Here is a 14,513-nt window from a genome sequence, read left to right on the forward strand (position 1 = left end):
ATCGTGATCTATCTCGAATAGTGTGGCCAATATTTAATGCTGATGTGGAGCAAAGCGTTTCTCACTTTTATAATACCATTTACTGTCTTTTTGAAAAATACGTACCTAAGCGGATTTGTGTACATTCGGATACAAACCAAGTATGGTTCACTAAAGAGCTGAAAATTTTAAAGAATAAAAAGTCTCGATCTTTCAAGTTATTCAAAAAGACGGGTTTACATAACCATTACTTGCAGTACTCGATTCTACGCTGCAAGTATTTTCAATTGAACAAAAAGTATTACAAAGCTTATCTTTGTAAAATGAAAAGAAATATAACTTGCAACCCGAAGTCATTTTACGGATTCGTAAACTCTAAACGCAGGGTGAAAGGGTTTCCATCATCCATGAAATTCCAAGATAATATTTCCAGCGATGATCAAGAGTTCGCCGACTTCTTTGCGGAATTTTTCAAATCAAATTACTCTATTGAGACCAACGTTTCACCTAATGAATACCCATACCATATTGATTCATGTTATTCAATCAGAGCTCCATTTATATCTTCAGAAGATGTATTATCTTATTTAGAAACTTTAAAAGTATCATATTCATACAGCCCAGACAGGATCCCGACACACTTTCTTAAAAAATGTGCTGCAAACATCTATCAGCCGCTAACAGATTTATTTAATTTATCTTTAATTTATGGCGTTTTCACAACAATATGGAAGGAACCTTTTCTTATTCCGCTTCATAAAAATGGAAGCAGGTCTTTAATAGAAAACTACCGGGGCATAGCAAAGTTATCCGCTATCCCAAAGTTATTTGAGGCTATTGTTACTCACCACCTAACATTCTCTATTTCCCCCATAATTGCAAGCTCGCGGCATGGGTTCTGTAAGGGCAAATCACCTATCACCAATTTACTAGAATTTACCACCCACGTTTCTAATGGATTTAGAAATGGCCTTCACACTGATGTAATTTACACCGATTTCAGTAAAGCTTTCGACAAAGTATCACACCCATTACTTATTCATAAGCTCAGTCAACTCGGTTTTCAACCCCATCTTATATATTGGATTTCTTCGTATCTTGGTTATCGTACGCAAAAAGTAATATTTAAAAATACACTTTCTGGGGTCATCAATGTTTCTTCTGGTGTTCCTCAGGGGTCCGATTCTGTTCTTGTTGTTCATAAACGATATATCTGGTACAATTAAATACTCAAAAATCTTGATGTACGCAGACGATGTAAAACTTTTCAAATCATGTGCCTCGGTTGAGGAACATTCCTTGCTTCAAATGGATTTAAATCACTTGGTTACCTGGTGCAATGTAAATTATATGCCGCTCAATCACAAAAAATGTAAATTCATGTGTTTTTCTCGGAGAGTTTCGCCACCAGCTTCATATACAATTAACAACTATAGTCTAGAAACTGTAAATAATTTGATTGACTTGGGAGTCATGATGAATTCCAAACATAGTTTCAATCTTCATATTAATGCTACAGTGAATAAAGGCAAAGGTGTTTTTGCATTTGTTAAACGGTGGTCAAAAGAATTTAACGACCCTTACATAACTAAAGCACTTTTTACAACATTAGTTAGGCCAATATTAGAATACGGCTCGATAATTTGGAATCCGCGTTATCAAGTCCATGCAGACAGTCTCGAATCAATACAAAAACAATTTTTACTATTTGCCTTAAGAAATTTTCAATGGGACTCTTTAACTAATCTTCCACCTTATACTAATCGATTAAAGCTTATCAATCTTCCAACTCTTGCTAGTCGAAGGGAAATGCTTGGTGTAATATTTATGACAAAACTTTTCAATGGATCAATTTCGAGCCCATTCCTTCTGAATGAAGTGAACTTTTGCGTTCCCTCTCGGACATCGAGACACTTCAAACCTCTTCTGCTGAAACAATGTAGAACGAATTTCGAACAAAATGAACCTTTTCGGCGTTTATGCCAAGATTATAACTCTCACTCAAACACATTTGATAGCTCGGACTCCCTTTTTTCTATAAAAAAGATTGTTCTCAACTCTCTTAATTAATGTATAATACGTTTGCTTCTGTTCTCTTTAAGTATTACGCTTGGCTGATGAAATTTCTTCTGTAGCTGGGCAGTCTCAGATCGTAAGGCTTGACAAACCGCTGCCCATCAAAGACTCGGCAAAATAAAAAAAAAAAAGTTATTATATATATATATAAATCGATCGCGTGAACAGGATTTAGCCTGGTTTCATTGGGCCACTTGAGGGCAGCGCGCTGCCACAACGTCCGTTAAAAAAAAAAAAAAAACAGAAAATTTTAATTAGTTCAAAATAAATACTTCAAATGATAAAATAAATTTAAAAAATAAATAAATAGTTTTATTATTTGGTTTATCACCAAATACATTATATGTACGGTTATATACTTTATAAAATGTACTTTAATTTTGTAAATAATTTTGAAATTTTAAAAAAAATTTTAAAAGTGAATATGTTTATTTAAATATAAAATAAAATATATTTAAGTAAATAGCTTAACACAATATATAAACACCATAGCAGTTCTATTTTGATCCCAGTTTATATCATTTTGAAGTTTATTTCGTGGCTACTTAAGGGATAGTTTCAGTATTATTTCAGAATCATTTCGGAACTATGTATCTGCGAATCTTTATGGCTATAGCCTGAACATTACGTTATTGTTTCTTTATCCTCTGTGACGGTTTAAGGCTCATTTCGGGAAGAAATATTTCGAAATCGTTTTTCGAACTGCATCAGGATTGTTTTTAAGATTCTATCAGAACTATTTAGTGATTATTTCGAAATTTTTGTTCACCAACATATTTCTAAGTCGTTATAACTCGGGAATATTTTCGACCCTTATAAATGGTGTGCGCCGAATCCCCTAAACATACGTGCTCTTTTGCCACTATGTAAAGGGGAAGAGAATACCGAAATTTCATTGTAATTTCAATTTACATGTTAATTTATAAGTATTCACAACGTTTTACATTAAAATATATCATTCCTATTTGCATAGATAGTATTACCATTGAAGCTTTGTAATCTGTACTTAATCATACATACCTAAATACTTATACATACTAACATTATGTACGTATATTCCTATTAAGACTACGTCTATACCTATGAACATATACTCGTATACTACATCTAAATACATATATAAAATTTGTCATTTATCAAAAACATTCATCATACATAAGATATAGTAGTTATGTGAAAACTTGAATTTAATATTCAGTAATCAATAAACATATACATATATACATATGTAGATTTAACTCATATTCCAACAAACATAAATATTAGTTATATATATGAATTTATGCATTTAAACTTAAAATAAAATTACGTACGCAACAAATATAAAACTATTTTGTTATAGATTCACCGTCATAATAGAAGAATGCAGGGTATAGGATGAATAAAATTTTTCTTAGCTTTTCTCTGAGATTCGAATTCTTCCGTATTAATCAGGGCTGGATTAACCCTCAACGGGGTCCTAGGCAATCATCAATTTGGGGGCCCTTTTTTCACGTCCGTTCCCTTCTTTTTTCCATCAAAAAATGCAAACTTATATCTTTCATAAAAATTTTATTGTCACAATGTAATAATATCAATAAAATTACTATCTATATTCTAAACATGCACTGAAAGAAATGGTGCTAATAAAATCAACAAATCGGTTCTGTTGTTCTTGACTTAACGGAGATTCGGTGAAATTGATCGAATTATGGTCAATTCGACCGAGTTCTTTGTCAAGCGAACAAATTAGTTTACTCATTTCAACTGAAGAGAAATTGTCGCTCTAAAGTTAACAAAATTCTGTAATCGTCACTGCATGGTGGTGGTTGACAATGTTAGGTCTCTCCCGTTCGTCGCCTGCTCCGGTGTTCCACAAGGAAGCATTCTGGGCCCAATTTTCTTTGTCTTGTTTATCAATGACATTTGCTCTTGCTTTTCTACAGTAAGATTTCTAGTGTACGCGGATGACCTTAAAATATATTCTATAATCAATAGCCTTCATGATTCCGAATTGATGCAATTAGATTTGGATAAATTAAGTAACTGGTGTAAAAATAATCGGCTAACACTCAACATAAGTAAGTGTTTTCATATTACTTTTTCGAAACGTATCAATATCATTCATACCTCATATCATATATCTAATACGCCCTTGTCGCGGGTAAGTGAAATTAAAGACTTAGGAGTAATTTTCGACTCGAAATTTACTTTTGCAAGCCATATTAACCTTTGCATTTCAAAATCGTATGCCATGCTGTCCTTTGTTAGGCGTCATAGCTCGGATTTTGCCGACCCTTATACGCTTAAGCAGTTATTTTCGGCATTTGTGCGTTCCAAGCTTGAGTATGCCTGCTTCATTTGGTCGCCATACTACAGTTGCCATATTGTAAGAATTGAACGCATCCAAAAGGTATTTTTAAAATTTGCATTACGCAACTTACGTTTCTCGGAGCCTATTTCGACTTATGAAGCGCGATGCTTATTGATTAGTTTAAAATCATTGCAGAGCAGGAGAACAATTTTGTCGCTGTAATTCATTTTTGATTTTTTTCGGGGTGTTGTTGATTGTCCCGTGCTCCTTGAAAGGATTCTAATAAACATTCCAGCTAGAGCTCTGCGTAGCTCCGAGTTCTTCCATGTTGGTATTTCTAAAGCTCTTTATGTGAAAAATGCTCCAATTACTAGAGCTTTAATTGAGTTCAACAGAATTGCTAGATTTATCGAGATAGATTTTTCAGGTTCGAAAGATCGCTTTTTAAGTTTTTTAACTACTCTTTATAAATAAAGTGTTTGAAATGTAGTATTATTGTTTAATATATATATATATATATATGCCTAAATAGCCTATAAGATTTGTATGCTGATTGGCTTAAATAAATAAATAAATAAATAAAAATTTACAGATTCCTAATCAATCTGATTTTTCTGTTAACACAACTGATATCACTGGTCATTTCAACAACAGCGATCAACAGTCAATACATGAGCAAATTTCAAAGAGAAGTTATTGGTCACTGCGCTCTCTACTTTGTACTTACGCCGATGGTGCCACTTGTTTAAAAAAAAAATACCAAAATAAGAAAACCACCAAATCGAAAAAACACACAAAATGGGAAAACAATAAAAAACTAGTTTTTCAGATCAATACAAAACGAAAAACCCTTTTTTGAATTTACTGTGCCCAAAATTGCGAGATACCGGGACACCTATTTATCGGGTATAATTTTGCAACTTCTCCTCCAAGCGAAATGCACAATTGCGCCCTCTTGTTGCAAAAGTTTTGTTTGAACGAACAGGATTTTTCCAAAGTTAATAACATTTTGTTCAAGTTTTTACGAATTTTCACTCACGGGAACGAATTTAATAAGATAATAAAAAACATCCGTTTTTTAATGTTGATGTTTCCGACAACATAAAAGTTTGAGTTGTTTTGGATCGTTTCAACTTAAAGCGTTACGAAAATTAAACGTGCCGAATTACATGTAAAGTTACTCCAGTGGTGAATTACCTTCTAGCGATTTGATTCTTTACTCTTCTATAACTTACACGTTCTCTATTTAAAATGTTATGTCAAACATTTATACTACGAGTTTTGTTCGAAACAAGCAAGTGTGGCAACTACATGCGAGAGAAGAAATTGAGAATGAGCTGAGCTGCAACTGAAAGAATTCAGAATCAGTAGAGATGGGAAAGGGGTAAATACCCAAAAGGTAAATACCTGTTAAATTGGTTATATATGGTAAAAATGGGTAAATACCCTAATATTTATCCAAAAGAAGGGTAAAATAATCTTTTCGAAAATATAGGAAACAAACACACAAATTCAATCCAAAATATACCCTATTTGTCCTATATTGGTGGGTAGTTATCTATTACGCTATCGGTTGAATTAGTTTTAATCTGCAATCCAGCGTTTTTCAAAAATATTTAGCCAATAATGCATGCCGTTGCAAAAATTTAAGTTTAGCCAGTAAACATTTTAAGTAAAACAAGTAAGGAAGGCTAAGCTCGGGTGTAACCGAACATTACATACTCAGCTGAGAGCTTTGGAGACAAAATAAGGGAAAATCACCAAAATGAACCTAGGGTAACCCTGGAATGTGTTTGTATGACATGGGTTTCAAATGGAAGGTATTAAAGAGTATTTTAAAGGGGAGTGCGCCATAGTTCTATAGGTGGACGCAATTTCAGGATATCGCCATAAAGGTGGACCGGGGGTGACTCTAGAATGTGTATTGTTCTATATGGGTATCAAATTAAAGGTATTAATGTTTTAAAAGGGAGTAGCCCTTAGTTGTATATGTGAAGGCGTTTTCGAGATATCGACCAAAATGTGGACCAGGGTGACCCAGAACATCTTCTGTTGGGTACCGCTAATTTATTTATATATGTCTTACCACGAACAGTATTCCTGCCAAGATTGCAAGGGCTTTTGATTTCGCCCTGCAGACATTTTCATTTTCTTCTACTTAATATGGTAGGTGTCACACCCATTTTACAAAGTTTTTTCTAAAGTTATATTTTGCGTCAACAAACCAATCCAATTACAATGTTTCATCTCTTGTTTCATGTCTGGTACAGAATTATGGCATTTTTATCATTTCTTGTAATTTTCGATATCGCAAAAGTGGGCGTGGTCATAGTCGGAACTCGGCCATTTTGTATACCAATACAAAGTGAGTTTAGATAAGTACGTGAACTGAGTTTAGTAAAGATATATCGATTTATGCTCAAGTTATCGTGTTAACGGCCGAGCGGAAGGACAGACGGTCGACTGTGTATAAAAACTGGGCGTGGCTTCAACCGATTTCGCCCATTTTCGCGAAAACAATTATCGTCATAGAGTCTATGCACCTACCAAATTTCACAAGGATTGGTAAATTTTTGTTCGACTTATGGCCTTAAAAGTATTCTAGACGAATTAAATGAAAAAGGGCGGAGCCACGCCCATTTTGAAATTTCCTTTTATTTTTGTATTTTGTTGCACCATATCATTACTGGAGTTGAATGTTGGCATAATTTACTTATCTTAATATATAAAAAAACACGTGTCACACAATTGAGGCCAATGGACTCCTAAACTACTGAACCGATTTTGAATTTGCTTTGCACCCCGTGTGTAGTTTGATCTAACTTTAAATATAGGATAGGTGACTGGGTGACTAGGGTCTCGAGATATAGGCCAAAATGTGGACCCGGCAACCGCTAGAGTGTGTTTATAGAATATGGATGTCAAATGAAAGCTGTTGATGAGTGCTTTAGTAGAGAGTAATTTTTTATACCCCTGGGTAGGGTCTCGAGATATAGGCCAAAACGTGGACCCGGGTACCCCTAGAGTGTGTTTATAGAATATGGATATCAAATGAAAGCTGTTGATGAGTGCTTTAGTAGAGGGTAATTTTCATACCCTTGGGTGACTCGGGTCTCGAGATATAGGCCAAAACGTGGACCCTGGTGCCCCTAGAATGTGTTTATAGAATATGGATATCAAATGAAAGCTGTGGATGAGTGCTTTAGCTGAGCGTAATTTTCATACCCCTGGGTGACTGGGTCTCGAGATATAGGCCAAAACGTGGGCCAGTGAATGCCTAGCCAGTGTTTATACAATATGGATGTCAAATGAAAGCTGTTGATGAGTGCTTTAGTACAGAGTAATATATTATCCAGAGACGGACTGGGACTGGGATTAGGACTAGGACTGGGACTGAGACTCGGAATATGATTGGGACTGGGACTGGAATAAAATACATACCACTTTCTGCGACAGGCAATAAGGGATGCAGAAGAATGAGAAGAAATTGAGAGAAGAGAAAAGAGAGAAAGAGAAGGAGATTGAGAAAGAGATAGAATGAGACGAAGATGGAGATAGATGAAGCGAACGGGAGGGAGGAGTGGTTAAAGGATTAGGAAAAAGTGAAGAGGGGGGGAGGACAGATTCAGACGGAAAAAGCTTATTAAAATGTATGCAGATTGGCCAAATTTAGGCCAGGACAACGTCTGCCGGGTTTTCTAGTATACGGTAAAAATTTTAAGTTTTTTGTTAAAATTTGACTTGAAAATTTTTTTTTCTTTTAAGTGGGCGTGTTCGTCATCCGATTTTGCTAATTTTTATTTAGCACACATATAGTAATAGGAGTAACGTGCGTGCCAAATTTCATCATCATACCTTCAACGACTGGCAAATTACAGCTTGCAAAACTTTTAAATTACCTTCTTTTAAAAGTGGGCGGTGCCACGCCCATTGTCCAAATATTTACTAATTTTCTATTTTGCGTCATGAGGTCAACGCACCTACAAAGTTTCGTCGCTTTATCCGTCTTTGGTAATAAATTATCGCACTTTTTCGGTTTTTCGAAATTTTCGATATCGAAAAAGTGGGCGTGGTTGTAGTACGATTTCGTTCATTTTAAATAGCGATCTGAGATGAGCTCCCAGGAACCTACATACCAAATTTCATCAAGATACCTCAAAATTTACTCAAGTTATCGTGTTTACAGACCCAGATCATTTTGATATATAGAAGTCTATATCTATATCGATTAGTTTATGCCGTTACGGATTACCGTTATGCGAACAAAGTTAATATACTCTGTGAGCTCTGCTCAGCTGAGTATAAAAAGAGTCTGAAAAATACCTAAATTGGAGCGTTTACAGTCGGTATGTGCTCATTTGGGAGGCCGAAACCAATGTATTTCCCTTATTGCAATGGTCGTCATATATGAGCATATTAACGTATATCATTCGAGCCTAAATAAGAGTCCAACATAAGTCTTAAAAGGCGTTTAAACAAATCGTATTATACTCTACTGGAACTCTCCGGCGTTATTTTTAACTGTAATAAACTCTGATTATCTGACACCTATATGGCCTATTTATTAGGCATCGTCAGCGCAAGAATAGCAAGGGTAACAATAATGTACAAATGTAATTCATTTTGTATTAAAATGAAAAATTGTTTTAAAAAATTTTCAAAATTTGTTCCAAACTTGCTGTGACCACCATAAATAGTTGATAAATGATAATTTTTCCATGCTAGGTTAGGAGTTTTTAGGCCGTTAAATAAAAACTCAGAAATCTGCGACAATTTATTCTAAATAAATAATTCAACTAATACTTATTTCATTTCTATCTTATCCTCATGGGAGTTTTATCACAACAATTTTCTCCCCTATGTTTTCCGCTTCGGATATATGTCAAAAATTCTTTCTAAAAGCCATGAAGTAGTGTCACTAAAAAACTCAAAATCAGCAGTATATGACGCCAATAAGGCTCAGATATGATATCGGAAGGAGGCCTGTATAAGACTTATGTTAGAGGCAAAATATGAGCATATAGCATTTGCTTCAGCCTCCTAAATGAGTTCATAATGAGTGCAAACGATCCAAAGTTTGTACTCCTTTCAGACTAATTGTTGCCTCCGAGTGTTTGCTGGGTTGTTTGTTCAAAACGAAATTTATTTTATTTCAAATGACGTATAAATTTAATTGCTGAATTGTAATTACAAGCAGCCTTGATTCAAATGATTTTTAAATACCCTAAAAAAGATACAAAAAGAAGAATATTCCGGGTATTTTCCTGGTATTTACCCATAAAAATGGTAAATACCCGGTAGAATCCCAACTCTATATATAGAGGATGTATGTAGAGTGTAAATGCGCGGTGTGGGGTATTGGCTTGCTTAGATTTATATGTAATAAAAAGGTCCGCCTAACACACCGAAGATCGTGGGTTCAACTCCCAGTCAAAGAACATCGAAAATTTAGAAAATGGTATTTCATTTAGAAAAAAGTTTTTCTAAGCGTGGTCTTCCCTCGGCAGTTATTTGGCAAACACTCCAAGTGTATTTCTGCCATGAGAAGCTTCTCAGTGAAAATTCACCTGCCTTCGGAGTCGGCATAAAACATGTAGGTACCGTCCCGCCAATTTGTGTGAAAGATTTAAAAGGAGTACGACGCAAATTAAAAGGGAAGCTCAGCGTAAAATCTCTCCCGAGGTTATCGCGCCTTGCATTTATTTATTTATTTTTTATTTTTTAATACACTGTAAACAAAGAAAAATTAATCGCCTTTAATTAATTAGCGAGACATGCTCATATTTCTTTATACAATTGTTTTTGTTATTGATATTAGAGAAAAATTGCAAAGTTTACAAACGGCGATGGTTACTAAGACATGTTTCTGAATTTCACTTCTTCATCAGCTAGCTTCTCGGGAGCTGAGTATTGAACTCGAATGCCCAACATTCATACCAGTGTAAAGGCATATGCCTTTAACAACTCAGCCATATGAATGCCCCGCTGCTCGCTTTATTTTCTCTAATATCAATAAAGAAAAATTAATAATTAAAATAAAATAATATAAAAAACAAAAAATAAAATAAAATAAAATGAAGTTAAAATAAGCTAAATTTAATTAAATAAATTAATTTTAAATTCAATTGATGTAAATTAAATTAACGGAGATAAAGTAAAGTATCATAAAATAAAACAAAATAAAATGAAATTAAAATTAATTAACTAAACTAAATTAAGATAAATTAAATTAAGTTGAATGGAATTAAATTAAATGAATATAATCCACGAGTTATTTATTTTAATTGAAAAGTTATCGATTTGTTATCGTAGTGTTATCAATTACTTATCGGAGTGTTATCGAGAAGTTATTGATTTTTATTCAAAAATTTGTCATCAAAAATTTATCTATTACTTACCGAAAAATTATCGATATGCTATCAAAAGAATATCAATTTGTTTGCGGAAACCTATCGATTTGTTATCGGAAAAGATCGATTTTGAAGAGGATTTTTGTCATATCTTCCTCAATTTATCGGATTGAAGCTTCAAAGTTCACCATATGCTTTCGTATATAATAGATATTGTTGTCTGATAAATTCAAAGAGATCGGTCATATATATAGCATATGTCCCCTACAACCGATTATTTAGATAAGAAACTTTTCACAATTTCTACACCATTTAAGCAGCTAGAAGCTTCAAATTTCAGCAAATGCTTACGCATATAGCATATATTGTTGTCTGAGAAAATCATAGAGATCGGTTGTATATATATTATATACCCCATATAAACTGTAATTTTTGTCCACTATTTAACGGCTAGAAGCTTCGAATTTCATCAAATACTTACGGTTACGTTATATATTGTTAAGGTAAGTGATTCATTGTCATAGCTATTTCATGCATACCACAAAAAACGTGAAACTTTGCATCCTTGCACAAACTACCATCCTATTTTGTTATTTTATATTTATCTTAAAAATCGCTTAGGTATGTACATCTGTTCAGTGTATATTTCACATTGAGACGAATGTTAGCATCACTAAGCGAGACTACCATCACTAAGACGATAATAAGCAGTATGCACGTAAACAAATCAATCATCATGAACACACAAGGCAGCAGAGATATACTCACCATCAGCCGAAGTATTACTCACATATACACACGCATATGGCTATGCGAGAGACTATAAACTACAAATATACATGTACATATATGGTTCATAACCAGGCGTGAAGTTCGCGAAGTTACAAGACCTTAGTAGAAATGGGTGAACGAGGTAACAGAGAGTATAAAAGCAGCGAAAGCTGAGTAGTCAGCAATCAGTTTGATTTAAGCACGCTATTGGTTGCGAAGTATAAGTGTTATTGTGAAGTACTTTCAAAGTAGTCTAATAGAGACCATTTTGCATTATTGAATATTGTAGTTATTTATTCAACAATTTAGCGATACGAACTTTAGTAGAAGGTGTAAAATAAGCGGAGTTTCTCTAAATTCGTTACAATATCTTATACAGCCCATTATTTCGATATTACGAATGGGATACGATTATTGTTCAGCCCCATTCATGAAAGGTATGAAGTCTTCGGCACTGTCCCGTCCTTACTTATTTTTGCTGTTTCGGGCTCGAAAATGAAAAACACACATACAAATGGAGTTTAGGGTCCTGTGCTATATATCTAGTCACCAAAAATCTCAAATACTTAGCGCACAAAACACTAAATTCCTCAGTAAAACATTGAAATACACGTAGTTCGATTTGTTATTTATTAATTTTTTTTATATTTGCTATGTGTTTTTAGAGGATTTATACAGTATAATTATCTAGTAATTATTTATTATATTTTCTATTTTTTATTTTGCTAGTTATTTATACTAAAAAATTTACTTAAAACGAGTTTTGCCAAAATTCTACAAAAACTTAGTTTTTTATGCTCAATAATTTATAAATTAACTAAGTGGTACCTTAGAGTAAAAGTTATACATAAGTATTTAACGCATACATACATACATATTTTCTTGCAAATCGCTAACGTGAGTAGCAACATTTTTAAAATTCTATAACACGCACCTTTTTTTTATATAATACAATTAAAAAAATTTTAAATACATATTAATATTTTACAAACATGTCTTTACAAATTGATAAGCTAATTTGTTCCTATTTTTTTTTTAATTTAAGTTTGTGAAAATCAGCTTAATTGATCCTTTTAATTACTTGAATTAATTAACAAAGCTTTAGTGAAATTCGCTCTATCAAAAAATCACTTTTAGCAGCAAAATTCTGTTTATGAAAGCGCAAATTCTATTTATAAAGCACAATATTAAAATATATATACATGGGTATTTATTTTATATATATGTTTTTAATTAGCTACTGCGAATTACTTACAAATGCGTATAAAAGTTAATTAATTAGGTCTAGTATTTACTTAAAATAAAATTAAGGAGATGACTGAATTTACAAGAATTTATTTCGTTTGTTTCTTTGGTTTTAATTTAAATTAGTTATTTGCTACAGAAATCGACTAAGTGAAAGACCAAATAGCAGCAGAAATATGTTGACGAAGATACTGCCAGCGTTGCCACATGACTCGATTGAACTTTCCTGTCAAAGAAAATTAATAAAATTAGTACTGGGATGTTACGGATGTGGAGCTTTAGACATGCGCGTTTGTGAATGCGTATGTCAAGTTTGGAAACTTTGCGGTCGACTTTCCAATTACTTCCCTGTGAAGTAAAAACTTCAATCTTTGAACATTGCTTAGAGGCCCATTTACCCATTTACGCCCAAAAAATATTGTTAATATTTTGTTATATTTATTTGTATTATTATCATCTTTGAACAAGTTTAAAAAAATTGACTATTGGGGAGGTACCTTTTAAGTACAATTTTATATCTTACTAGCAGAGTACCCGACGTCGTTCGGGTATAAATAAAAGCAGTACTATATAGACGAATATATTAGACTAATCCCAACCCCCAATTGTACGGGAGATGCCACGTCCTTTTTTCGCTATCCCTAATTTTTCCCGAGGTGGTAGGGATTAGTCTTATATACCTCCTCACCTAATTTCAGTCGTCTAGCTTTAATACTTTCAGATATATTGACAACGAAAAATTCCAGTTGTATGGGAGGTGCCACGCCCCCTTTTTCGTTATACCCAGTTTTTCTGGAGGGGGTAGGGATTGGTCTCATATAACCACTCACCTAATTTCAGTCGTCTAGCCTTAATACTTTCAGATATATTCACCCCTCTTCTGCATTTCGATTACGTTCCCGTTCTACGCTCCGCTTCAATCGAAGTTTGGTATCCTGCATTACGACGGAATCGTAAAGAGAAGAGGAAGAGAAAATGATTTTTCGAAATCAGCTGTTGGTACGGAATGTGTGAACATTGGAACAAAATAAATTAAAGAAAATTTGTAAAAAACACTGAAAAACGTTTATATTTTATTATCCACGCCATTTTGTACAAAAAAAAGCAATACAATATATTGCCGCAGTGTTATATTTTTTTGAGTGAAGTGCTTTCATAACTGTAAGTGTGTTTTTGTCGTTCTTTTGGCCAATTCCCTGCCGTGGCCACCAAGTTTTGTTAAAACGGATTCCTGCACGAATATATTGACATTTTCTGAATTTTAAGGATGCTAATTTCATTGCACTGGCCTAAAATACTTTATGAAGATTTATTTATTCTTTCCGCAAGGATTGTTTACGTTTTCGTTTCACCTTCCTCTACTCCGGCAGCTTGCTTTGGCATATAACTGGACCCAACGAACAGACACAAATTGTAGCTGTCTATTATAATGGAAACAATAGCCGCGGCATTATTTATGGAGTTGGAAAGCAACGCTTACGAAAATGGCCAGGCGAGAATGGAAAGGCAAATATTGCGAAATTTGTGTAATCCATTTGAGATGAGTGACGAATTGTAAGAAATTGAACTTATAAGTGGTAAAGTTTAATGACTTATTTTCTTATTTAGGTTCAAAAAAAACTTTCGACTTAACAAGGATGCTTTCAAGTATGTGTTAGATACTTTTGCGGGGCAAATACGTCCAATGACTTCGACATCGACATGTTGTTTTTGACCTGGAAACATATAAAAAACAATCATCATCAAGCCTTCTACGTTTCTTAACAAGTTTTACTTACATTTTTGTTAAAATTCTGTTA

The 14,513-nt window shown here is 33.7% G+C and overlaps 1 protein-coding gene across 8 annotated transcripts in view; it reads right to left on the reverse strand.

Annotated features, from left to right (window-relative positions):
• Positions 1-12,097: 12,097 nt before the first annotated feature.
• Positions 12,098-14,513, reverse strand: part of stj (straightjacket) — a 105,830-nt gene continuing 103,414 nt past the window's right edge. For 3 of the 8 annotated variants that reach the window (XM_067788640.1, XM_067788639.1, XM_067788638.1), the window contains exon 23: positions 12,099-12,940. In XM_067788640.1, the coding sequence (XP_067644741.1) occupies positions 12,848-12,940 (93 nt within the window). In that variant the 3' untranslated portion in view covers positions 12,099-12,847. Of the gene's footprint in view, positions 12,941-14,513 lie in introns of all 8 variants that reach the window. The other 5 variants (XM_067788637.1, XM_067788636.1, XM_067788643.1 and 2 more) reach the window with 3 other exon arrangements.

The sequence above is a fragment of the Eurosta solidaginis genome, chromosome 5 (assembly GCF_040869045.1).
Source record: "Eurosta solidaginis isolate ZX-2024a chromosome 5, ASM4086904v1, whole genome shotgun sequence".
Lineage (NCBI taxonomy): Eukaryota > Metazoa > Arthropoda > Insecta > Diptera > Tephritidae > Eurosta > Eurosta solidaginis.